The 27384-nt window shown below is 38.6% G+C and overlaps 1 protein-coding gene across 1 annotated transcript; it reads right to left on the bottom strand.

The window, feature by feature from the left end:
• Positions 1–908: 908 nt before the first annotated feature.
• Positions 909–26297, bottom strand: oprm1 (opioid receptor, mu 1). Its single transcript, XM_053332596.1, has 6 exons — positions 26026–26297; positions 4974–5341; positions 2728–2903; positions 1797–1975; positions 1449–1600; positions 909–1003 (listed from the first exon to the last, which is right to left on the bottom strand). The coding sequence occupies exons 1-6, from the start codon at positions 26295–26297 to the stop codon at positions 909–911; spliced, it is 1242 nt and encodes a 413-aa protein (XP_053188571.1).
• Positions 26298–27384: the final 1087 nt, after the last annotated feature.

Below are 27384 nucleotides of genomic sequence, written 5' to 3'. Positions count from 1 at the left end.
GTACATGCACACAACCTAAAGTCTTGAAGTGGTCAAAGCTAGCATGGTGCTGTGCTGAATGAATGTTGAAAAGTGTTAATGACGTGTAAGGTATGAGGATGAGTAGCACGGTAGGTAAGTACAGCAGGGATGTATTTGTGTGACAATGACACTAGAGCTGAAGACCTTTTGAGCATTTAGTAAATGCATTAGATTAGGTTCTATACAGTCCAGTCACCCCTATAAAACCACGTCCTACAAATCACAGTATCCCCACACACGTAATGAATCCAAAAAGAAAATATTGTTAGGAAAAGCAAATATGAAGGCATATGAACTCAGCAAACATAAGATACTGAATTGATCTTTTTTTACAACCTGAAGAATTAGTGATAGGGTCAGGGTTAGGACAAGAGGCGTAGATCAATGAGGCAGCTCTGCACAGAGCAGACAGAACAATGTATCATATTATTGGCTTGTATAAATGTTTTTTATGGATCTCCGTCTGTACATCTGTCTTTGTTTACTGTACATATTTAGTCTGTATAGTCAATATATTGATATTTATATAAATATAATAATAATATGAATAGCAATATTGATAATAATAATAATAATAATGACAATGTAGAATTAGTTTCATCTTCAATGAGAGGGTCATTGTGTTGCAATGACACTTTTTGTTTGTATTAAGTCTAGTTTGACACCTTTCTGTATGGATTTCAGTTAGAGTGAAAGCACAGTCACGCAGTTAGTAGTCTGGCTGGTCAGCAGGTGAAAATGACCTGACCTGATGCAATCAACCTTGTCAAAATGGTCTGTGCTGTTGAGTGTCAGTCATGTCCTGGGTTGTGTGTGTGTGTGTGTGTGTGTGTGCGTGTGCGTGTGTGTGTGTGTGTGTGTGCGTGTGCGTGTGTGTGTGTGTGTGGTCAGAGCCCTGTGGTGACCTGCGTGACCTCTGAGTTGAGATCGTCGTTGGCAACACTGCCACAACAGTGAGAGTCCACCGACGACCCCTCCAAGGCTAGTCATACCTGCGGACAGAGGAGTTACAAGTCTCCATACATCATACATATAGTGAGTACATTATTATTCATACATGCACAACATATATTAGGGTTGAAGGTTTTCCTTTGATTTTAAAATGATTGCTTCCTGGACATATCACTCTCTTTCCTGGGACAGAGTTTGGTTGCAGATAATAATAAAAAAGGCATGAACCCATATTTTATGATGTTATTTATCAGTTTTAATATGTCTGAGTATAGGGGGAATGTATGACCATTTTTATAGTGCTAACCATAATTCCCAGTGTCAGCAGGTATTTCTTTCTACTGTATGAAACAATAGCAGATTGTGGTGAGAATTCCTGGGAAATACCAGGATCTCAATTCCCAGTATACAACCCTTGTATATATACACACAGACACAGACTACCTGTTGATTGGACCTATCTCCTGTGTGTGCACTGATGTGGTCGCGTTGTTGGATCTTGCGGCTAGTGGCTCCAGTGCGGGATGAATTCTGCATCTCCAGCACCGAAGGACTCGGTGTGCAGAACTCGCGGAAACAGCGCTTGAAGTTCTCATCCAGGTAGCCATAAAGAACTGGGTTCAGACTACTGCAAGGGGCAAAAACGGTCAAAAGATGTCAGATTTTAAAACTATATCAGCCTGAATCTGTTAACCACTAAACTCAGCAACCAAGACAATTAAGCAAAATCTATTAATTAAATTATTATAAATGTTTTAGGACTGATAGTTTCAGTACTAAAGTGAATATTCAGTATTATTCTAAGGCTGCTGCAGGATGTGTACCTGTTGGTGTAACCCAGGGCGATGCAGAAGTGCCAGGTGATGGTCTGCAATGTGGAGCTGGGGATGTTGATCAGAGCTGTGATGATGACAATGATGTGGATGGGTGTCCAGCACACAATAAAGACGGCGACCACCACCAGGACCATGCGGGTGATCCGACGTAGGTTCCTATCTTTCTCCTGTGAGTGTGAAGGAGGCAGGTGTAGGTTTAGTGTCGTGAATGAGTAGGAGTACAAGATGAGTGTTGGAGGAAAGAGGCAACACAAAGAAGAAAAGCAGGAGAAGGCAAGGTAGGACAGAGGAGCGAGTAGGATAGGGGAAGGAAGGACATAAGGGAGGATTAGAAAAAGGATGGGGAGAGTAAAGAGGTATAGAGAAAGAGAAAAAGGATGATAGGAGATAAGACAAAGGATTTTTAAAAAAGTGCAGAGGTGGTTGGATAATGATCAGGAGATCAGTGGAAAAGCTATAAGTGGGAACAAATCCTTATTATTTTCCATCTAAATACATCCTAATCAGAATTCACACATATTCTGCGGCACTAGATGGCTATTGTTTTTTTTATTTTAATATTTAGTGTGAAATGATTGCTGTTGGTCATTTCACCTTCTACTGCAATTAATTAAAACTTAAACAACCTCAGGCTTCAGTTGATTTTCCCTAATTGCTTTCTCTTAAATGCATGCTCTGGGCAGCTTTAAATTGTGTTTCATTATTCTAAGAGATACAATCAGTTTGTTATTCAGTAAATAATGTGGGTAATGTGGGCCATTGTTAGACCTAAGCTTTTAGAATTTCACAAGCTGCTTACTAAGACTTGATTTCTCATTTGCATTTGGTTAAAAACCTTCGGCATGAAACATAGAAGATATCTCACTGTATGTGCCGATTGTGGCTCATGTTTGTAAAAGAAAAACAGATTTTTCTTAACCTGGGAGCCCGACAGCATGCGCACACTCTTGAGTCGCAGGATCATGAGGCCGTAGCAGACGGTGATGATGAGGACGGGCATGATGAACGCAAAGATGAACACGCAGATCTTCAGCAGGGTGTCCCAGTACCAGGAAGGGTGGGGGAAAATCAACTTGCAGTCAACAATGCTGGAGGCTGTGCAGGGTGATTCAGATTCAGATTCAGAACTTCATTAATCACAGAAAGGCAATTCAGTTCCACAGCCTACCCAGTCCACATAACACACAATCTAGCAACAGCATTAAAGCATCAACATGCTAATGGAAAAAGATCAGCATATGGGTACAAAAGAAAAACACAAGCAGCAGACACACTATGTCACCCTCAGGTCACCTCTTATATGGGTGAGGAGACACATATGCACACACTCTGCATATGGTCACATCTCCAAAAAAATTCATTTACATGCACATGAACAATTTCACAACTAGTTATTTTTATCCACTCTGTTATCACTAACGTACATTAACTGCGAGGAACATATGTGCTTCCTGCCTCTGAAATGTGTTTCTTCAGTCTGTCTGAGGAAAATTAAACTAAAGCAATGATGTACAAGTGTAACAATAGCATTTAGGGATGTATCGAAAGATCAACTTAATTATGGAGTAATCTATCAATTATACCTCTGATTATTTGACCAATCTTTAAATCTGCAGAATGTTAGAAAATAGAAAAAAATACTTATCAAAATTTCCAAAATCCTAAGGTGACATGTTCAAGCTATTAAATGTGTTCTACCAATCAACCAAAACAGAGAAAAGCAGAAGATTCTCACATATGAGAAGATGGAAGCATTGAAGTTTTATTTAAAATGTCTTCTTGAAGTCCCTTCAAGTATATATATATATATATATATAAAGCTTTGGGGATTTTTTTCTAATAATATGACTTTGTTGTTTTTTTGTTTTTTTTATATGCATGCATATACATAATTTAGGTAAAGGTAATCAATAACCCAATCTAGGCTTTTTCCTTCTCACCTTCACATAGATTTTGTTATTGTTGTGTGTACGTATTGACTGTGTATTGACTGAATGCAAATAAATAAACTCAATATCCTCATCCCTCTCCCCTCATTTCCTCTCATCTTTGTAATGTCCAAGTCTCTCAAGGAATATAATGCGCCCACGAAATACTCTGTGGGTATACAGTATTTAAATTACATCGACCGAGACCTTTTCATTTGGCGTATATACCATGTGTGAGCAGTTTATTCAATTTTTCAAGAGGCCAGTACTGCTTGTGTAAATGGGCTCCCTCGAGTGATTATAAGATGTTGGTGTGTGTATATATATATATATATATATATTATATGTATCACAATTTCCTTTTGCTGTTGATGAGAGCATCTGACATGTAGTCGTTTATCTAGACATAAAGTCAATAACTAATTAATTCACCACTGTTTCACATCAAACAACACAAGGTGGGGGGAGCAGGTATGTGTGTTTCTTGTGCTCTTTCACCACAATGTTATAGCCAGCTCTACAGAGAGAAGCTAAAGTCCTCTGGGAAAACAGCGTTTTGTGGAGCTACAGCAACAATATCTTTAAGCACCATGCCTCCCTCCGAGTTCCAACGTCATGGTGTCAGCAAATCTCTGATTAGTCTCTCTTCTCCAAACAAAGTTACAATCACGCTTGAGCAATTTCAGTGGTAGTTTTCTGTCCATTACCAATGCAATTACACAGAGGCACTCTGTAAGAGAAGCCTTTCTTTGCAGCTCCTTGACCAGCTAGTAATATTACTCACCAGCCTTGAAGCATTTTATTTAAGAGTATCATACAATTCTTTTGTCCAATTACACAGGAAAACCTATACAACTCTCTGGGGCTGTCTCCTATTATACGGCCTGCTGGAGTACAAACTTGCTCTTTAAGCTGAAATAAAGAGAAACAGCTGAATGTGTTTTCTCCTGTTTTGTGCTTGCACTTTTTACCAAGACCTTATTGACCTCTTGCTACTACTACGCAATACTACTTCTTGAGATCATCACTTTTTTCTACTCAGTTATTTTAAATCTGGGGAATTAAATATAGCTTACATAGTTGACTGTAAAATTATTATTTTCTTCAAGGATGTTTCAGAAGAGCTTATCCAATTTGTTTATCAATAAAAGATATACGTCCAGTTATGCACAATTCCTTTAAACACAATAAAAACTGTTTTAGTGTGTTTGTACAATTGTAATTGTAGCAATGGTGCATGAGTGTGCATTCTTACGGGTGACAATGGTGGACGACATGAACATGACAGGCAGCCCGATGGCAGAGGAGAGAATCCAGTTGCAAACGTTGATAATCTTGGCGTTGCGTGGTGTCCTGAAGTCAAGTGCTTTGACTGGGTGGCACACAGCGACATATCGGTCGATGCTCATGGTGGTGAGTGTGAAGATAGAGGTGAACATGTTGTAGTAGTCAATAGACAAAACCATCTTGCACAGCACGTCCCCAAATGGCCAGGTCCCCATCAGGTAGTTAACACTCTGGAACGGCAGCGTACTGGTGACCAAGGTGTCGGCCAGGGCGAGGTTGAAGATGTAGATGTTGGTGGCGGTCTTCATTTTGGTGTATCTGCACAGAAAGAGGGAGGGGGTGTGATCAAGGCACAAGAGAAAAGACTGGACTCATTTGAGAGTTTGAAATACTTCATCTTATAATGATTTCTTCATTTAAGGACCCAATTCAGAAGCATGTGTTTCTCCCCGATTCCAATAATCTAGTTTTATGAAGTTACAGACCATTTCCTACAAGATGTAATGACATGGTATTTAGAGACTATCTTCCTTTCCACCTTGCACGTAATGGGATTTTGATAATGTAGCTATCCAAAGCAACCCATTTACTTTTTTGACTTTATGGGTTGAGAAATTACCTCTCCTAACTCTCAATTGCAGCAGGAAAGGAATAGCATGGAAATACATGTTGCTGTGTATGTTTACCATTTATATTTTGGCACAGAATATTGCATAAAAGAACGTGTTAGAAAAGAAGTAAAGTTTAAATTGATTATGAGAACGATAAAATGATGAAAACACGTCTCAGATTTAAACCAAGCATGTAGTTCTGGGTCTGAAAAGTAAAGCCAATGTGGAAGTGTCTTAAACCTGTATTCTTTCTAATGGCGACTAACTGGCTCCAAATAGAAGTCCAATTATATAGAAGTGTACAAGAAAATTACCTTCTCAATTGATTTATTACCTCAGTGAACTATTTCCTAATGACTTTATGGTATGCTTCAGGCCATTGTGATTGAGAAGTCGCTACCATGGTGACAATGTTGGACGGGTAATGTAAATATGGTGTAACCCCAGATTCAAAGAGTATAGGTGTAGCTATAGTGTTACTTTTCAAAGGTATTTTCAGTTCATGAAAGTTAATTGTAACATTTTAGTGACATTCAAAGTCTTGTTCAGCGTTTTCATTGTATTAAAAAACCCTCACAGCAGTCACAGTCAGATGGTCAGTACATCTTGGTAAGTACGTTAGCATTAGCATTATCACAATTAATCATAGATTGTATCAACCATGATAACCATGCTAGCAGCTAGCTTTAGGGTCAGCTCCACTCTATCATCTAATTATAATCACTTCTCACCACTTCTGGTTCCAAAAAAATTTTTTTTTTTATAAACACAAGTGGAACATAATAGTAGAAAAGTTGGAGAGGACACATAAAGGACACATGGAACGTCAAGAAATTATTAAAATATGCAGAGTTTATTTCTGCCTCAGTCACTGAACTCTGCTGTCATTCAACATGTTCTCATCCTGTTACTTCAGCATGTTGCAATCATAACAGAAGGCACTGGGCAGAGTCTCCTGGGAGGTTTTGTGAATAATTCAGGCCCCTTGTGTCAGCTTTCAACCCGTTTTGTGATAGCAAACGTCTAGTTTAATCAGCTCTAATTGCTCAGTTTAGAAGACATTGCCCACAGGGGCCCAGACTCCTTGAGGTTTCTAAAGTATCTTAAAGAAATGACTGTCTGTAAATGTCCTGACTGTTTATAGACAATATTGTGCAAATTTCTCCATGAACTCTTTGATATGGATATCCTGAAAAGGCTTTACTTTACACAATTCAAATATTAATAGTTTTTTTTTACAACTCTGGGTTTGGAACAGGAAAGGTGAAATGAAGGAACTGAAGTTTGCTTCCAGTAAAATACATTTCATCAGTATGACTAAAAGGATTCTGACTAAAGGTGATTGCATCTCGCTCTGTTTATGTAGCTTTTTGAGGTTTAAATGAACAGTGATCAAAGGATTTCTAGGAAGATCCCTTTCATAGTACAAAGAGAAAAAAAAGTCCTTTCACTCAGTGTGGTGGAAAATTGGGCAAAGAAGAGAGGCATTTGAAAGAGTATGAAGCATATTGGAGTGTTTATAGAAAACAGAAGAAAGAGCATTAGCACCGAGGAGGATGGAACCCAGACGATTGCAAGGGTTCGACTGTTTAGAGCTCTTGTCAGCAAAGAAATATGGCGTGTTTAACGGTGGCTGTCCTCATTGCAGTAATATATCTTGCATGTTATAACCCACACACCCAAGACTCAACTCGAATATGTAAGAACTAACAATCATAATCTAGCTAGGCTAATTAATGTATTTATGAGTGAAAACCAGGGGTGAAAGTATAATTACTGATGTACTTTGCTTCAGTGCTGTTTTGAGGTACTTGTACTAAAATTATTTTCATTTTATACTTCTTTATACTTCCAATTCACTACATTCCAGATATTTCTTCTTACAGCTGAAGTTTTAAACGAAGATTTGACTTAAAGTAACAAATACAACACATTATGTATTACTAACTGAATTTGAAGTAGTTCAAACTAGTTCCACATCCAGCAACTACAACAGTAACATGCTGCTTACACTTTGATGTTTCAGTATTAATAATCCAATGATGATGATAATATGTCATGGGGAATAAACATGTACTTTTACTTCAATACTTTGCTTATGCACTTTTAATTATTTAGGATTTTCATGCAAGACTTTTAGTTGTGAGTATTTTTACATTGCTGTATTGGTAATTTATAGTACAGCATCTGAGTACTTTTTCCACTAGACCACATTTGACAAGTCTGAGTGGAGTATGGCACAGAGCTGCTTTTGTTTTACACATGTGAAATGAGAGAAGAATCTCAGCAGCTGGGTCTCCCAGTGATGTCAATATACCTGCGAGCAATTATAAAGCTCTACAGAATGGCATTACGCGGTTAAGCTGCAAATAAAAGTAACGCTGCAAACAAAAACAAACGCTGCTGCAAATAAAAAGAAACGCTGCTGCATATAAAAGAAACGCTGCAAATAAAAAACAAAAAAAAAACACCGCAGCATATAATAAAAAAAAACGATGCAAATAAAAAAAGCCACTACGGAAGTGGATTACCGGGGACTGTTTTTGCCGAAACACCGGAAGAAGAAACAACAACAACAGGACTACGAATTGGAAAACGAACTAGAAAGTAAGTGAAAATGGTAGTGTTTAATGTCGCTACATGTACTTTTTAATGTGTTATTTGGTCAGGCGATGTAGCCCCAGGTTTGAAGTTGAACTGGAGAATGCCGGTGTATTGTTAGCTTCGGCTGCAGACACTTAAAACACGCTGTTCCGCCTACGGGACGGGTCGGAGGTTGGGAGGTAGCCACAAGTCCTTCTGAATGTTTTAAACACCAACCCTTAAACATATTTATTCATGCCGTACATTGTTAGAAAGCATAGGTTGCCCTGATCCATTCAAGACCACTCACGAATTATATTGGTTGCTCACAGCCGTAATAGTATTAGCGATTGGCTCGGCTAGCCACTCAGCTAAAGTAAAAACAGCTATAATCTCTACATACCTTCAAAGTCTTCCCTTTATCCACAGCGATCATCTTATGACTCAGGACTTTCTGTACAGCTCGCCAAGTATCCATTCTTGTGAAATACTTTCCTCAATATGTCCATGTATTAAGTCCAACACGTAACGTAATAACACAAATAACAAACCATATACGGTCCCTTTTACGTCTTTTCCTGACCTGCACGTACAAGCAACAACAACGACGACAGTAATAAGCTGCCGGAACTATGTAGCCGTCAGTTGTTTCCACTCTCGTTAGTGGTCTCCCCGTGTTAGCCGAAGTTAACAATACAACAAGTTCGTTTTCCAATTCGTAGTCCTGTTGTTGTTGTTGTTGTTTCTTCTTCCGGTGTTTCGGCAAAAACAGTCCCCGGTAATCCACTTCCGTTGTGGCTTTTTTTATTTGCATCGTTTTTTTTTAATTATATGCTGCGGTGTTTTTTTGGGGTTTTTTTTTGCTGCGGTGTTTCTGTTATTTGCAGCGGCGTTTGTTTTTATTTGCAGCGTTTTTTTTGTTTGCTGCGGTGTGTCTTTTTATTTGCAGCGTTTCTTTTATATGCAGCAGCGTTTCTTGTTATTTGCAGCAGCGTTTGTTTTTGTTTGCAGCTTTACTTTTATTTGCAGCTATGGCGGGTGAGCTAAAATATTGAAGCCATAATGTAGAAATCCAGAAATGAGAAGATTCTCTGGGTTAAAGGCTCTACTTTCATTTCTGATTTCAGTTCTGATTGTAAGCTTTTTTCCCCATTTATCTGTAACCACTATATCCTGTCTGTATTTAATATATACAGAGCACAGCAGTGATTGTACTGTTGCTGCACTATTTCACGAGAAGACGACGTCGACATATCCCTGTTGTAAGGTTATTGAATTAATCTGAGTGACAATGATACATTACACCCACTGGCCTTCACTTTATTAAACCTCAACTGCCATTATACCACCAAGGTAATTTACTTCTGCATTGTTCTCACACCCTCCTCAATAATCCCAAATCCTCTTAACAACTGGAGATGACAGTTAGTTCATTAAATTCTGATTAACTTTAACACTGACTGCTTAGTGTGTTTGTTATTTCAGGCTTTATTTGGACGGGGACCGACAAGATAGCTCAAGAGGCAGTAAAAGCTGTCACCCTACGCTGAGTGGTGAGCTGGAGCTGAGGGTAATTTCCAACATCCCCTTATTGACTTTGAGAATGTCCTTAACATGGCTGCAGATGATAGCTTGTGTTTCGCCTATGTGTGTTGTATGTCTGAGGCTTACGTACATACACCACGCCGCATGGAGGTGAAAAGCCTCATCTCATCTAAATTAGATAAATGAGTAATTTTATTAATGAGTTTTCAGCTTTAATTTATTCTTTGCCCTTGAGGTTTCGTCACACTGATCACCCATTTATTGTATATTGTTTATTAAATCAACCAAATGCTTTGCCGTCTTTATCAATTAGACACCTGATTTATTTCTAAATAGTGGGAATTAATTATTGTTTATGCTATTCTCTGACATCCCCTCTCCTCTCTTAGACCTTAATTGACCAGCTGTCTACAAGGCTGCTGACTGCAGCTTCAGGTCCAGGCAGTGTGAGCCCAGCCAGAGGTGAAAACAGATGAGGATTGGGATCACCATGGAGGTAAGTCTTCCACCTTGTATGTTCCTAAGAGTTGTTGCAAAATGTTGCAATGCTAGCTAACAGCAGCTGATGGTAATAGTGATGATCAACATGCCATTATGTTTCTGTCTCTTGTAACCTCCCCTCCCCTGCCCCACCATGTCTTCACATAGGCTGCATTCAGAAGCACCTACTATATTAGTAGTACATACTGTTTTGGCAAATATGAGGCATGTAATGTGCAGTCAAAAATACCCAGATGTTGTAATGATTCAGAATAAATCTATAGTATGCTTCCAACCAGTCTACCGGTTGTTTCTGAAATAGTGGAGAAGTTTTGAACCAACATTGTAGAACCTGTTGTAATATTCTCTGTGAGGAGCTGCTGGATCGATGAGACCAGCCAGTCATCTTGACCACTGTTATTGGTTACTTGCAATTCCCAGACACAGAAACCAGCTAAGCCTGGCCTTGCATACTGCAAATTAAACTTATTGAAGCAGTTTTTGGTAGTGTGTAGCAGGTGCTTCTGAATACAGCTATACTGTGTTGCTGAGCCTCCACTGCCAGCATCATGTGGTTCAAATATTGTAATTAGTGGGAGCCAGGCAGAGAAGTTAAATAAACTGTCCATATTTCATTTCAAAATATTCTCTGAGCATTTGCTTAATTACTCAACACAACAATAACTAAACATGCATGTAAAGTTTGGGTTTTGTTGTTGCCAAGTTTGTTGTTTGTTTGGAAATTTTGTTCGTTGTCACAGTTGGAAATGAAACTCCTGTGCCAACCCGCTCCTAGCATTTACATATTAATTTGTTTTGCATCCAGACTTCAGCCTACGGTTAGGTTAAAAAACAAAAGCAATTTGCTTCAAGGAAAAGTTGGGATTTCAGTTAAATGTTGATAAAGTAAACACATATTGCGTCGTGCTTGAATACATTGTTAAATTTTTCAATATTTAACCAAGACCACCATCTCTATCTAAATATAATCATAAGATATTTGATTCATCTTTAAGTTGAAACAAGTGACTATTGTAGGAAAACAGATTAAAGATACATTACGAGTGAATGTCAACATAGATGAAGATTTTGCAACTTTGCAGATGAAAAACAATCCCTTAGTGATGTATTATAATTGATAGAAGTTTTAGCAGACAGGGCTCCTTGTGCACAAAATGATGTTTCCTGGAAAAGAGACAGCCACCAGCAGGTATTTCATTAAATTTAAAACACTTTCAGAAGTTGAACATAGCTTTAATTAATTTTTGTGTTGTATTACTTGATAACATAATGTTGCAAAATTGATATTTACCAAGGAAATCTCCCACATTATTATTTTATGAAGTGTAAAATTAATTTTCATGCCAGTGGTGATCACTTGATAAATATCGTTCATAAAGAGGATACAGATCTCCCGCAGCTTGGTTGATCATTTTTGGAAGAAACCGTTTGACGAGTAAATGGAATCTCTGTTAATTCTGCATAAACAAAAGATAAGAACATTATCTTAGATCTCAGTAAACAACAGATAAAAGTGTTTACAGCAAATAGAAATAGTGATAGTGAAGCCACAGGGAGGTTAGACAGAACATCTGCAGAGAGAGTAAACATTAAGCTGAAGAAAATAGTTCCATCTGCCTCTATGCTACCTTGACTTGCTCTTTTCCTCGACCACTGAAGCACAGAGGCGGCAGAAAGATCTGCAGTAATGGACCTTAAAATCATCAAAACAGCCCTTTCAGTGAAATCATGTATAATTCATGTCTTTCCATCAACCCATTAGCTATGGTTCCCTCCTGGTGTTGGCGAGACACTCTTTGCTCTTGTTTATCATCTGTCTTTATTTATCCTTTATTGAGAAAAAAATGATTTGGTAATGATGGTAAATTATCACTGAGATGACCCTCACGAGAAAATGATTCTTGAAAGTATAACATGTGCTCCATGTTGAAAGGAAGACAACCTGTAGTCTAATCTCACAGGCTGTCCCCAAGGATACATTATTCAAGCAGCCAAATCATTTGGCACACATCCATTTACACAACTGTATCAGTGAAACAGTGTTAATGTGCTTATTTGAATACATTTACATAAAAAAACGTCCTTAGGACAGTTGAGGATTGGTTGTTTCAATATATGCACAAATTCAACAGAGCTTAATGTGGCCATTTGAGCAAACTTGTAATTATGGTAAAAACACTTTGGTTTCACGCTCCCTCTGACCAAGGACCAAAAAGTCTTACATGTACTAATGCATGACAAATGATTGAAAAGAAAATTAAAATAACCTCTAGTCCAGCCCTATAATGAGCCTCGGCTGCTGATGAAACTGTAATGTAGAAACACAAAAATAGCTATTTAATTGGTCTTTTTTTTCCTTTTGAATTAATTATGTTTCCTGTTTTGAAAATACCACATGGATGTTTTGCACTTAGGAAAGGTCATTCTAGTCATTCTATTTCTCATTTCACACAACTGCAACCAACTGGATATTTCCTTACAGTTTTAAGTAAAGTCACATTTTCCATGTTTACGTAGACATTTAGACACTAAAACTCTCTGCTGCTAACTTTCTGCTGGTGCCAATAATTGTCACAGATGGTGTCTCTGTAATTGGGAGGGTCCAGGCTAACTCTAGCTAACAATAATAACAACAACAGATGAACATTGGTCCAATTATGTTTTAACGGCAATAATGTGTGAGCCTGTTTTCCTTCTGGTTACATTAAAGAAAAAACAGACAGAGCGAGTGACATGAAAACACAAGGGACCACCAGGCAGGAAAGACAATGCATCTTGTCCACACAGCATGTTCCTGTTTCATGAAAACAGTACACAGCATAGAGCCGTCCAAATGTGCTTGAATGTTAATTAGTTAATATCTGTCTGTTTTCACATGTGAGGATCTTGCTTCACCATGGCAACAACTGTGATCAACCAGAAGGGAAACGCATGGAGAACATGATTACAAACTTATAAGATAATTATGACGCAGAAAGCGAACACTTGCATTGGGTTTTATGTTTCTGTGAGCGTAATTCTCAGATTTAATGAGGCAGCGACAAGACAAATATTACATCATATCCAATTTAGATAATACCCATGGCACATATAACTTCTGTTTTTTTTTTAAGGTTTAGTTGAGCAATTTGGTGTTTAGTTGTTCCTTTATTGCCATCAGCTGCAAAATCAACCATTGAATAGTACCTCCACTCTTGTTTAATGCAGTTGATATAGACCCTAAAGGACAATGTCTTATATAGACAAACACAAACCTAATTCAGTTTCATTTATACCTGTTAATAACAAAGTAATAAACAAAGTGAGTGAGAAAAAACAAAAAACAGATGTGTCTGTTCATTTGTATGCCGTGAGGTAGAAAAAACACAAATTCAATTAGGATTTATTATATTTCATTGTTAGTTGGTCTGGTTAGTTTTTCTTTCCTCTTGTGGCGTTTGATGTGTCAGACTGATAATTTTGGAATGCTAACAGATATTAAGACGAATAACTTGTCTGGGCATTTCAAACTACCATCAGCACCAGTGTGAACGTTGTGCCTCTATAATTGGACCAAACCTATTGTGATTCAACAAACTCAACAGACCATACTTCAACAAAATGTCAAAATGAAACCTACACACTCTTGGTGAACGGTTTTGGAAAAGAAGTTGATTCATTTTCACGGTTCTTGTTATACAGCAACCTAAACATAATTCATCATTAGCCTGTGAAGCTGGCCGGTTTACGCGAAGCCTTGTGTATGATTTACAGGGTGCTGCTGGGCACAGATAAACCATTAAGTCCTGGTTGCAGAAACAGAGGCTGCTCATGTGAACAGACATCTGTAAGCCTCTGGCTCTCATCAATGATGCTGGCCATGTGCACTGCGAGGAGCCTGATGGATTGGGGAGCACAGGGTGTGACTGTATGCATGTCTGACTGCGGGGTTTATGTTTTCATGTCAAACAGTGAGAGAATGTTGAGATTTGTTGGTGCTTTCATTGCATGTATGTAGTTTTTATTTTAGGATTGTGCAATATGGACAAAATACATAGAATCTTATATTTAGATAGTGATACACAGTCAGTATGATACATACTTTACATTGTCTGGGAAATCAAGTGAATGGAGAAAATCATCAACAAGAATACGTTTTTTTTTAGCAAATTCAGCAAAAAATTTAAGGTACTTCATCACATTGGTGATCATATAAAAATGTAATAATGCCATGAATCAATCCAGCTGAATGAGTTGCAATATTGCCCACAATAGCCACAGTCATCAGTGATATTAAAAGGACAGTCACTCTGGTATAAGCAGTGTGCCAAATTTCCCCTCAGTGATTGACAAGTTTAGATTGTCTTGTGGCACATACGCTTACTGAGCATTTTATTAGGAACACCAGTGCAATCTAATGCAATCCAATACAAAAGCTCTGCCATCATTTTTACTTTTACGAAGGTTAAACATAAAGAAGAATTATCACCTTTTGGACAATGTCAACACAAACTGAAAATGTATATCGTTAAGGCTGTAGTGGGTGGTGGTGGTGCCTTGGAGTTAACTTGCTATATTGAAAAATGCTGCTAATACTGCTAATATTTTGCCCTTGACATTTGCGCTCCCATCATATATGTTCAAACATTTGGCTGGCGCTGTACATTATGTTACAGATGCTAAGATCACTATGACTGCTATTTGACTTCGACTTTATTTTTGCTGTGAGCAACGGGTTTGAATGGCTTACAGTGCCAGTGGAAATTTTAGCAAAATGAGTGGTTTGAAAGTCTCTATAGACAGATACTTCTGTTTTCTTGTATTGATTTGACATTGTTGTATAAACGCTGTGAAAACAATCAACTTTTCAATTACGTTTCAAGCCCACACAGAATGAAGGTTTGTTACTCACAACAGTGGTTTTCAGTGGATTATTCCTTTAAATGTACCTCTCAATTCAAGTTTAATGTAATGTAATTATAAAAAGGTACAAATTATTTACAAGGTGCAACACTGAAGGTGTGAAATTACTGAAGTAATTTATGCTTCAATTATAACTTGATGTAAATAAATGTTTAAATATGGGTTATAAGTCTCGACTGTAAGACATATATTGAGTTTTACCATGGAATGATTTGTTTCAAACCCATAAAACATGAGATGTTAAAAATCACCTTGGAATATCAGACTTTATGTTTCTTAATTGCATTGGTGTACCGGCTGTATGTAAGCTCCTGAGAGTAATATAGCTGTGAAAAAGCCAAGAATAAAACAGCAGGGACAGCAAAGCATAAAAAGCTCACTAATAACACATATTTCTCTCATGTCCTTGCCTTGAGTCGACAAAAACAGTGAGGTGAAAGACTGAAATGAATATGAGGAGACATTACTCATGAGGGACAGTGAATAAATGACTTCTCTTTTCTGTCTTTATGACAGTGGATACTTTCTGCTTTTATGTTAATCCTGTTGGGAAACCAAATTTCTTTTGTGGTATAAACCAAATTAAAGTATGCTCAAATTATTGTTTTTAATTCTCTAGGGAATAATTTCAGTAAATGGAAGTCATAAAAGTCACTACAGGGAAAATGCTGCAGTAGAGGTATATCCCTATGTAGCCTTTATGAGTAAATGGACCTACACACAATGTCAGAGGCCATGACAGACGAATGTTGAGATATAATTTTTATCTTGATGCTGATAAAAAGCATGTGTTTTATCTTCTCAAGAAAAGATTTATTTAAAAAAGGCAAATAGTAGAAGAAAGAACTTGTAATATTGAAGATGGATTAACCATTTTCAACCTTGAATCTAAAATACACAGTTATGTGAACAGCTTGCTAACACTGAAGGCTAGAATAAATAAGATATATCAGTAAATATAACTATTTGCAGATATATCAGTTTTGGTGTATATATCGGCTGGTAAATGAAAGGAACTTGAACTATACAAGTATACTGTACAGTAACTTGATGAAAGAGATTTCTGCACACTTAGATCTATGCAACATTCACTTTATTTTGGAGCTTTCAGTCTATCAGTTGGTCTACATGTATGTTCTGAACGTCTGATAGACTGAAAGCTCAAAAATAGAATTAGAAGAAATAGAAGTGTGTGGAAATCTCTTTAATATTGTTTGTAAGTAGAGCAAGAAAGAAAGAAAATTAATATCGGCTGATATATAATTATTGGGGTTTCTAAACTCTCACATATTGGTATTAACCCCAACAATCTTGTATGTGTGTATATGTTTGTGTAGACAAAGTTAAAACATTTAAGCCAAAAAGAAACAGACAAAAACTTTCAGGAGGTGGTAAAAAGACCTAAACTGGGCTAAAATGCCAATGAATATTGGACTTTTTGACTAAATAATGATAAAAGAACTAAACTGGTAATTAAAACTCCACTTGATGCATTCTGTGTTTCTTAATTTTTTATGTTGATAAACCTTTAAGAAACATCCACCCAATACTTCTTTATCTTGTGAGGGAGGGGGTTTCTCCCACCCAAAGGCAGATAAAAGTTCCTTTAATGCCCTTCTCTCAGATTTTAATTATGACTGAAGAAGCAAACATTTCCTTGTTACAATATTGATTGTGGTATCCACTACTTTCTTATTTTGGGAATGAGGCGGTACACAAGATGAAGCAACTGTGATCTTTGTGTTTGATCAAAGCAGTAACGTTCAGAGCAGCAAAATCCGTGTGAAATAACCAAACCGTAACTGTTCTAATAGAAAATGGTGTGTCCATGTACGATCCCATCGATCACAGTAAGAAGACGGTTTACAAAATGGGTTTTCAGGACCTTTAACAGTCTGTGGTCCCCTGGGAAAGCTCAATAGAGACAGCCTAAAATATTCAACAGGCGGACACAAAGTGTACTCCAATGGGATGTTTGTTGTTGCTCTGTTTCAGTTAGATGTCTACAGAAGTTGCTAGTAGTTTGCTATTGTATTAGTCGTAACAGGTTCATGAGCTAAATGCATGATATACTGTTCTCCATCCTTATACTCAATATATTTTAAACAGGTTTGCAAAGATATGTTATTTCAGATGGTTGACAGGATGATGTAGATTTCTTATTAAAGGATATGTTAATACACTTGACTTAACAATAGTGGCTCCCTAAATTAAAAAAAAGAAATAAAGAAAACAAGGACATGATAGAGTATTATGAAAATGATTTACGAATGATACCCGAGGCACCGTGTTGAGTGAGAGGTAAAGGATTCTGGTCGAGGTCTAAAATCCCCTTTCAGAGAAACAGGATTAATTTCAAACATGCAGAGAGAGATTCATGGGTTTTCATATCCGAGTTGGCCACTTCATTTAACACCTTCAACTTTTCATCATTACAAAAATGTGCATGTTGTCATAGAAACTCAACGGGTGATAACACTATCAAGTATTCACAACCCTTGGTTTGAAATGATTTTGCTGTGTTTTTGTATGCCAGATAGAAAGTACCAGTGATAGGTGCCATAGGGTTGGGTGAAGTAGAACAAAAATAGGTGATTAATTATCATCCTCTCAGCCAGAAGTACCAAAATGGCTGACATCGTATATTTTACGATCCAGGAGGCAGTAATGTGATGCACTGGTGGCATTAATCTGTTTTATGAACCAGGCCAGATTTCTTGTTCTCTATTACAGTACATCCTGTCTTTTTCTTTTCTGGTTCGTCATATCCCCAGTTTAAACTTTCCTATCTGCATTGCTGTATCTACCTTTACCTTACTACAAAGAACAAACAGAGAAACAGCCAAAACATACACCAGATAAAAAAATATGATGAATTAAATTGATTGAAAAAACAAATGAGTGTGTGTTTGCTAGGACCTTTATGCATGTATGTGTATGGCTATGAGCGTGTGTTGGTCAATATACCTGCCTGAAATCAACTGATGCTGCTATTTCCTGAGCTGCCTCCAAACATCTGTCATAACTCACATACATACTGAGAGACACAAACACACACACACACACACAAACATGACCACAGACACACACAGATAAATAAAAAAAAAAGAGACGAGCAGCTATAAGTCAGAGAGACAAACAGCTCGACTCAGTGTGTTTCCTGCTGTGAAGCAGAGACAGATGGACAGTCTTGTGATAGATGTGCTGCTGTGGAGATTTGACAGGATCATGGTGGTGCAATCGTACAAGCTCACATACACACATGCTCTCTATGTTATGGAGAGTTAGAGAGAATGACAGAAAAATGCATGCATTCAAACAAAAATGCACACTTACACAGTCACAAACCCACAAACAAGAGCTTGCACCAACATTTCATTACGGTTGGCTTGGCTAGTTAAGTTCTTACTTACAGAAGCACCATAAACTGCAGAGGCTTCCTATGATTTCACACAAATAGATTGACGCAGGAGGAGTGCATCATTTTAGTGCACAATAGTTAGAGTGGTTGCAGTCCTCCAGCATGCAATAGGCTATAATTAAATGCTTCATGTCACTGTATCAAATTCAGCAAATCAAGATTTTGTTTTGTTTGTTTTTGAATTCAAATACATTTCTGTAGAGCTGCAACAATTACTGTATCAACACAAAATTAATTACCAAGTAATTGTTTTGAGTCATTTTTTAGAGAAAAAAGCCAACTTGTTCCAGCTTCAAAAATATGAATATTTCTGGTTTCTTTCTGTCTTCCTATGATAGCAAACTGATCTGATTATTATAGGATTATATTATAGGAGCATTTGAGGACTTAACCTTGGACTGTAGAAAATAAATCATTTTTTACAAATCTTCTTATATTCTTTAGACAAAACAATTAATCAATTGAGAAAAGTATCAACAGATTACCTTATAATGACAATAACAATTACTTTGCAACCCTATTATCAGCTAAAACATTCCTCCAAGAGTTTGTATAGATTTGTTTTTGTGTCAGTGCTGTCGAGTCCAGTTACAACACTTTAATCAATATTTTAAAGGCGTCGCCAGCAAAATCAATAAAGCCAGTAAGAGCGGCACACTTTAATTTCCGACAGCAGTGGTGTTTCTCACTCGGCTAAATCAAACACTTTCCAGTACAGGCAGTAGAAGCCAGAGAGGGATCATGTTTTTGTTGCTACACTGTTAACAGGTTGGTTGGGATGCCCGTGTAGAGGAGGAGGTGGGATGTAAGGGAGGGGGAGGGGGGCTTTGATATTCATACTTGTTTCTTAGCTCCCCATTGTTTAGCAAGAACATCCATCAACAGTGGGAGGTGACATATTGGAACAATTCCGATTGGCCTGACTGAAATTGATGCAAGGAGATCAATAGTCATACACAAATACAACTCTGGTTGGGGGGCGACTCAGCAGATGTCCAATTGATCCAGTTACCGTAAAAGGTGTAACACAACCCTCTTCATGCACACAGGCTAATGAAATAGGTCATGCAAACTGCCTGGTAATTGATAATCTGCAGACATGATTAGATACTTCAGACACACTGAAACACGTTTCTCTCTTTATATTTGTAGCTACCTCCTTGTCCTTCTACACTTTCTACTTTGAGTAAAATACGTGAATATTCGTGTACTATAATATACCACCAATCTGTAACACTTCACCACATCAAAGCAATCATCAGTGTTATAGTCAATACAGCCTTCAATGGTTTTGGAGGACACATGTTTTACTTCAGCCCTGAATGCAGTTGCATGTCAGTATCACAATTTATCTACTGTATAACCTCAAGGCAACCAAATGTTCAGCACCTCAAACAAGTTTCATGTACCTGAAAGTTGTTTTTCATTTTATTATTAACATCAATTTAAAGCTAGATCTAATTGTAAAGCAGGAAATGAATGAAAAATCAGAAATGCTTTAGAAAAAAGGTCAGCTGTTATATGATATATTTGTAATTTCTATTCAACTGGCTGAAACATCCTAAATAAAAAGTTAAGATAGCGGAAATTGTTACAAAGTTAAAGCTGTGCTGAAAAGTTATCATGCTTTTTGTGGTTTTCTATCATTTGTATACCGTTGATGATGTGGTATGTCTGTGTTAAGCATGCTCCCTGTAAGTCAAACCTGCTCTGAACACTATGTTTACTATGTAACCTCTACTTCCTCCTTTAGATTGTTTGTGCATCTCCACAAATGGTTGTCTGATGGTTGCTTTTGTTGCTATGGTTGTTGCTAAGGTTGTAACATGGTTTGTTCACGTTTACCACTCACATAATTACCAGAACGTGTACAGATGAAGTTGAGAAGTTTCCATTTTGAGTAAAGAACGAGTAAAAGAGGTGAAATCCTTCTACTATTGTTTGTTGACTTAGTCTCTGGAGCTGCTGCAAAGTCTGGTAAGGGGCAGCTGACCAAACACAACAAAGTGGGCTCATCAGGAGCAAAAATTGAAGAGACTGCAGAGGCTACATAAAGGGCCAATATAAGATAAATGAGGAGTTTTTTTTAACTGTAAATCATCAGCCTCAGAATATAAATATAGACCTGTAAATGTGCATAACACTTTCCCCTCTAATGTTTTGGTAATGATTTGTAAGGATGAGTTGACAAAGCCACAAAAAATAAAAACCTAACGTAAAAACCACAAATCTTTATCTGGCGATGACAAGCAGAACAATCCAAACTTGGCCTAGTTGGTCTAATGTAGTTTGCAAAACACTTCAAACAGCCTCTAAATTGGATTATTGAAATCACAGTGACAAAACCACACACAATACATGTATTGAACAAACACTGCATTGTGTTGTGCTCTCAACGTGATTCGCTCCAATGATGGTTTTCCATTTCCGGAAATATGACAAAAAGAAATGGGGAACCAATTTAGGCCAAACCCAGATCCTCTGTGATGATCATGGGGAATGAGGGGTGGAACAGAATTATCATATTTATTTAGACAGCAAATCTCAGCTACTGGCCGTACTTTGAAATGTCAGTCTTCATGAAGAAGGACATGTTTAACGGTACCTGTCATAGAGTATAAAGAGCAGAATCAGAGTAAGTGAGTCACTTTATAATCGGCAGACACACAAAAGATCCACTAGCACCCATCAATCATCACATAGAGAAAGAGACAAAAATCTCTCTTTTGTTCCTTCCACTTTTGTTAATCATATTTTCATTCTTCTCTCTACTGCAATTCTCTCTGTGCATAACTGTGACTGTCACTTATTTCATCTTCCATTTCATTCTCCACTACCGACATTTGACAAATACTTAAAGCCTCATGTAACTGTCCATGAGTGAATGATCTTCTTCTGTTTTTGTGCCTCTGTCCTTGTCTTCATTTCTTTCTTTTGGCAAGTTCAACAAAACATCTCCTGTTGAATCCAGATTGACAGCGCGTTAATTCTCCAGCTGTGTCCAATTGTGTTAAAAAGCTTATAAATCACTCTCCCCCTCCCCCTCACACACACATGCACACTTACAAACAGGAAGGACAGTCTAATTATCTCTCTACACTCTCTACTCATAATTGGCTCCCCAAAAAGAAATTAGACACTGTATCATCCTGTTGTGTGTAGATACACAAAAACCATCATGCAGAATACCTACTCCTCTCACAGTGTGCTGTCAAACTCTATAAGACTGATAATAACCATGATCGTTACAATTCAGGCGGCCTTTTGGTAAACTCAAGAGTCAAACAATTAATCTTCATTAGCTACTGATTGTTTTATTGTTGCTGGGGGCAGAGGTTAGGACCTGAGTACATTTTTCTTGACTCATTCTGTGCCAGGTGAGTTTGTCAGTACTCTAGAACAAATAAAGTAATTGCAGTATAAAAGCCAGAGGCCAGAAGCAATTATCAAGCTGTCCACTCGTCACTGGTTAACAGCACTGAAGGCCATAGTGCACAATAGGTGCGTGTTCAGCTCTGTGAAAACAGCTCCTACAAAACAGGTCAGAGTAAAGGGTCTGACATATTTACAGATTGTGAAGAGGTAAGAAAAGGATGTGCTAAGTACTATACACAAACACATGCAGTAGAATTCAGATCTGAAGGACACATGCTATTCTGGATTGGAGAAAGTTCAGACTTGATAGAGGCAAAAAATAGTCTGCTGCTGGTTTAAATCCACAGCTCCTCTGTGTATACCTGAGAAAAGTCCCTTATGCTGGATGCTCCTGTACTTCCACAGCCACTAGTGTGAACAGGCACGTCAGTTGTGCTTGGCTCACATCTATTATGCATGATGTTCGTGAATATACATGAAAGGTATCCCGATTTTCTGAGCAACTATTATCTATTCACAAGTCTATGCCATCAAAGAGATGATTTAAAACAAAGTCAATGATAGCGAGGGATGATTTGTGTGCTGAGTAAAAATACTGTGCATGGACAGTGACGAATTTGTGATAATGAGGGGGATGCCATTTCTCTTTCCCCATACAAGTCATCTCCTGTTAATTGAGGAATAACCTGGATGGTTGCCAGATCTTGACAGCACATCAAAAGACTGCAGGTTAGTTACTTGAAACTCAGGCTAAGAACGGAGACTCCCACTATTTGTCATGTCAGGCAGCAGGAGCAAAGAGAAACCCATTAGAGAGCAGCATTAGTGAGGATGTGTGACATCAGTCTTGTGATCCAGACTGTGTTGACTCTCATTGTAGGATCATCTTTCATCCTATTGAGGTTCAAACCCTCGCGTACACAGCAGGGACACAGATGTGTAAAAGTTATTTTGATATCAGGGGGCAGGGTAATAGAAAATGTGAAGAGCAACAGAATTGTGTACGGTCACATTTGATGTACTCCGACATGTAGGTTCAGACGTTTGGCGTCAGGGAATGAGAAAGCATCCAAAGTTTTAGAGATGCCTGGCTGAACATGGCTGACCAGACACAGCTGCTCATCTAGTTGGATCAAGGATGGTTTGTAGGGCTTTGGGGGAGGTGGTGGAGGTGGTGGTGGCTACGGCACTGTTGTAAGGGGAAAAGAAAAAAGAGAAGAGTCATTTTGCTCTCATCACGCTCAGAGCACCTCCCAGTGTTTCCATGGTAGCATGAAGCAATACACACTGGTGGCGTATTCCATGTGGATCCCAGCGGTTTCTGTTCAACCGCAATTGATTTTTCCAATTGAGCGTGCAGATATCTAGCCGTGTTTATTTGAAGTTTGCGGATGTGCGTGTGCAACAAGCAGACAGAGAAAGAGAAGGATGGGGAGATAAAGAGGGCGAGAGAATGTTTTATGGCTTTGAGGTTATCATTACTCAGCCAGAAAGGGGGAAAACATCTCTCATCCACTGCTGTCTCTATTTAATCTAGCAAAATGGCATTCAAGGCTGCGACTGTAAAGTGGGGACGGAGAGTTCAAGACTACATTTCCATTTACAAGTGAATATCCACTGTGTGTCATTACCTAAATGACTGTTCACTCTCAATCTGCCAACACAGACAGAAAAGACGAAGAGACGGGCAGAGATAGAGAGAAAGACAAAGAGCGTAATGAATGTTAATGACCCTGATGGACTGTTTTTCAGGAGAACCACATACACATCCTTTACCTTACCTCCAATTCTTTTAAAGCTGCATTAGTCCAGCTGAAAAAGTTTCAGAAAACTTTTCTAAGACACACCTGCACAATACCAGAATGATGTCCATTTCATTACCATTGAGAAAAGGCAAGGGGAAGGGATGGATTGCCCTAAATCCTTTCCCACAAAGCAGCCAAGGATGAGAGAGCTCGAGTAATGCCCTTCACCATCTATCAACGGCTTTGTTGACAAACTGCTTTAGAATACATAATACAGTATACCAACTCATACATCATAATCACCCTTGTACTTTTGTCAGACAGCTACGAACATAGATCGCCTCATTAAAACAAGGCTGGTGCATAACTTTGTATTTCAAAAGGTGATTTCACTTCCCATTTGCTCTCCCTTCGTTTTTCACCTTATCTTGTTGCTATGGAAGTGCCAGGGGACAGGTCTGGCGTAAGTAATGCAGGGTAGAAAACATCCAGCGTAGATGCAAAAAAACATCCTGCAAATATGTGTGCTTTCTTTAGCAAAACAGAACTATTTGAGAGAGCACTCAGACTGAAGGGGGTGATGTGTGCAGTCTGGCAAATGAGCATTCACTCGATACTGCATCTGTCCTGGAAACACATGGAGAAGTGAGGAGAATAATAGGCCCAACCCAGTAATAATGTAATATTGTACTGTAGTAATGAAGATGTAAATCAAAAGTCTAAATTCACTAATAAAGTGAAGGCATTTCACTTTCAAAGCCAGTAAGGCACAGCAGATCCTCCACTCGGTTACTCCTCACTGACTCCATCAGACCAATAAAATGGATAATCACAAGGTGTGGAAAATGAGAGGGATCACCTTCACCTTTATCTCCATCCTCCTCATCTTTTTAAATTGCTGGCAACTTGATCAATCTTCTTCCTGCAGACCTCCACACTTATCCAGCTTTTTTCAGGTTCATCTCTCACCTGTTCTGGCCTCATTTTTCTCCTCCAGTCCAGTGCTTTTTATTACCTGAAAGAGCCTTGTCTGGAATGACGTAGCACCAGCCAGTGAGGATTGAACTAACTTAAATGTTTTTCTTGTGTAATTAAAGGCCACCAGTGAAATACTGCTCCCCACAGTTGAGTCCATCTCGGTGGGCTGATATCATTAGCACAATAGGTGATTTTCAATGCAATTAATGCGTGTCTAGGTACATTTATAATCTAAGTGGCTTTCTTTGTGAATCAGTTTGGCCATATGTATGAACATGGAAACTATCCACCTTATGAGAGATTCTTAAACTCTGAATAGCACTATTATTTCTCCCTGCAAGAGACCTCACTCAACTGGTCTCTAGTTTTAATGTGCAAAATGACTGGATAAAGATCAGAGGTCTCACCTATTATGTGGGCAATTGGCCTTGAAATTTCTCACAAGTGCACCATGGATCATCATCTCTTACCTCTTGTGACAGGCGATTAAAGAGTATAAAAGTTCTTCCTGTGACAAGATCCTGCAAGTGTGACATTAGTTTGAAAGACAGTTTGAAATATTCATTAATGAGATGTCCTAGCTGAGTGAACAGATTCAGACTGAAAGTGGCCTAGATTTCAGTAAGAAGGACATGTTGGAACATTTAATTGAACTCTTATATTGTGACCATGAGTTTTAGAGATCACAAAAATACCCCCTAACACCATCTTTTGCTCCATCTTTCTATCTTATGTGTAAAATCAGTAATGCTGGAATTGAGTCTTGAAGAACAACCTCCCTTTCAGATCAGTGCCAAAAACATATCTAATTTTTTGAATATCTAATCTGCTATTATTCATTGTGCATTATGATATTTTGAGTTTTTTTTAGCAGACTCACATGAGGATCATACACAGCAACATGTCATATCAGTGGAATTTCAATTTTTTCCAGTTAAGTTATGGTTATGTGGATGAGAGAATATGCTGTGTGGCTTTACATGCTGTTTAAACCGATACATTGAGCATGTACTATTCCTTTTGTTGGGATGGATGATGGCTTGTCGATGTGTGAACAAGAAAGCGTGTTTTAGTGCAGCAGCTTTTCCTCTCTCCCCCTTTTTTTTTTTTTTTTTGCGTTTTGCGCGAGGTTGGAGGCATTTTACGCACGAACTGCAGCTGGCAGCATCGTCAACACCGCATTCGCATGGTCTCACTCGGCCTCATAAACACACACGCATACACGCACGCCTTCATGTTCAATCCACAGCAACAGGTTATGCGACCCTTCTCACTTACATGTTAGAAAAAGACGTTTAAAAAGTGTAAAATGCCTTTGTGTGAGTACTTTGGCAGTCTTACCTGACAATGATATACATGACCAGCACGTTCCCAACCAGCCCCACCACACACACTATGGAGTAGAGAGCGGTGATCACGATCGCTATGATAACCGGGTTCGTGTCGTCCTCCATCCCGTTCAGCACGCGCTCCCCCTCACATCGAGCCTCCGCGAAGCTCGTGGTGTTGTTGCCGTTGGCGAAGTTCATACACAAGCTGTTGTTGTTGTTGCTGTAAAGCACGGGGATCGGGCTCCGGTAATCCACCTCTGTGCCGTTGCCTGCGCTCTCCATGGTCCTTGCTCGGTATGTGCTGTAGGTGCTGCGCGCGTGGATCGTCTCCCGCAGGTGCCTGTTGGTGGACTCGGTGCCTGCGATGCCCCGCTGGGTGCTTGTCAGTCGTTTCAGAGATGCACCGTGAATTCACCGTGTTGAAGAATGTGCGCGCGTGTGATGTAGTGAGGGTTAACGCCAACCTGCGCGAGACTGAGTTTACTGACGATCCTCGCGCGGCACAGCGAGCCTGCACGGGACAGACGCGACGGCGTGAAAATGAATTACTTCGCTCCCTTGTTTCCTCCCTTCCTCCTCTCTTCTTTCCTTCTTTCCCACACTTCCATCCTACACTTTCGTTAACCTTCACTCCTCTCTGCCCTCTCCTTCCTTGTTTCCTTCTATCTTTTTTTAATCCTTCATTGTTCTTCTCCTTCTATCCTTTTACTTGCATCCTTATCCATCCATTTGTTTTCTCATTCCTTATCTTTATTCTATCTTCTTTCCTTACTTCCTCCCTTTTTTCCCCACAGCCTATTTGACCATATTCACGTTCACTTCCTTCACCTTTGATTGTTCCTTCTTTCCGTCCTCCCTTTTTCTCTTCCAGGCTTCTGTCTTTCCATCCATCCTTTTATCCTTCCTTGTTCCTTTCCTTTCCTTCCTCTTATACTCCTTTATCATATCTTACTTCCTTCTTTCTGTCCTATCTTTTTCCAGACATCTGCCACCACCCTTTCACCCATATTTCTTCATTATTTCCTTCTTTTTCTCTTGGCCATTCTTTCCACACTTGTTTCTCTCCTTGTTCTCCTTCTTCTTTCTTTCTTGCCTCCTGTCTTTCCTATATACATATTTTCTTTCATTGGCCTCTGGCATTAATTCCTTATTCTGTTTTTATTTCAGGTTTGCCAACACATGCACACAATCATATATAGCTACTACAAGCCTTTACCCAAAGAAAATGAAATAGACATCAGTCTCATTACCATCAGTTCTCTCTGTGACAATCTACTACTTTTTCCATTCAATGAAATAATCAACTACAGTGTAATACAATAAAAACATGCCTGTTGGGAAGTAAAACATCATGATAGCAGAGAGTAGC

Source organism: Scomber japonicus, chromosome 14 (assembly GCF_027409825.1).
Source record: "Scomber japonicus isolate fScoJap1 chromosome 14, fScoJap1.pri, whole genome shotgun sequence".
Lineage (NCBI taxonomy): Eukaryota > Metazoa > Chordata > Actinopteri > Scombriformes > Scombridae > Scomber > Scomber japonicus.
This window is presented reverse-complemented; position numbering and strand designations above follow the sequence as displayed.

Bases quoted from the DNA above. Each gene is read 5' to 3' on its own strand.
- oprm1 (XM_053332596.1), bottom strand. From the start codon at position 26,297: ATGGAGAGCGCAGGCAACGGCACAGAGGTGGATTACCGGAGCCCGATC. The intron at 5,342-26,025 runs GTAAGACTGCCA...CTTTCTGTGCAG, and splicing joins GTCATGTATATCATTGTCAG to ATACACCAAAATGAAGACCG. The intron at 1,976-2,727 runs GTTAAGAAAAAT...TCACACTCACAG, and splicing joins GCATGCTGTCGGGCTCCCAG to GAGAAAGATAGGAACCTACG.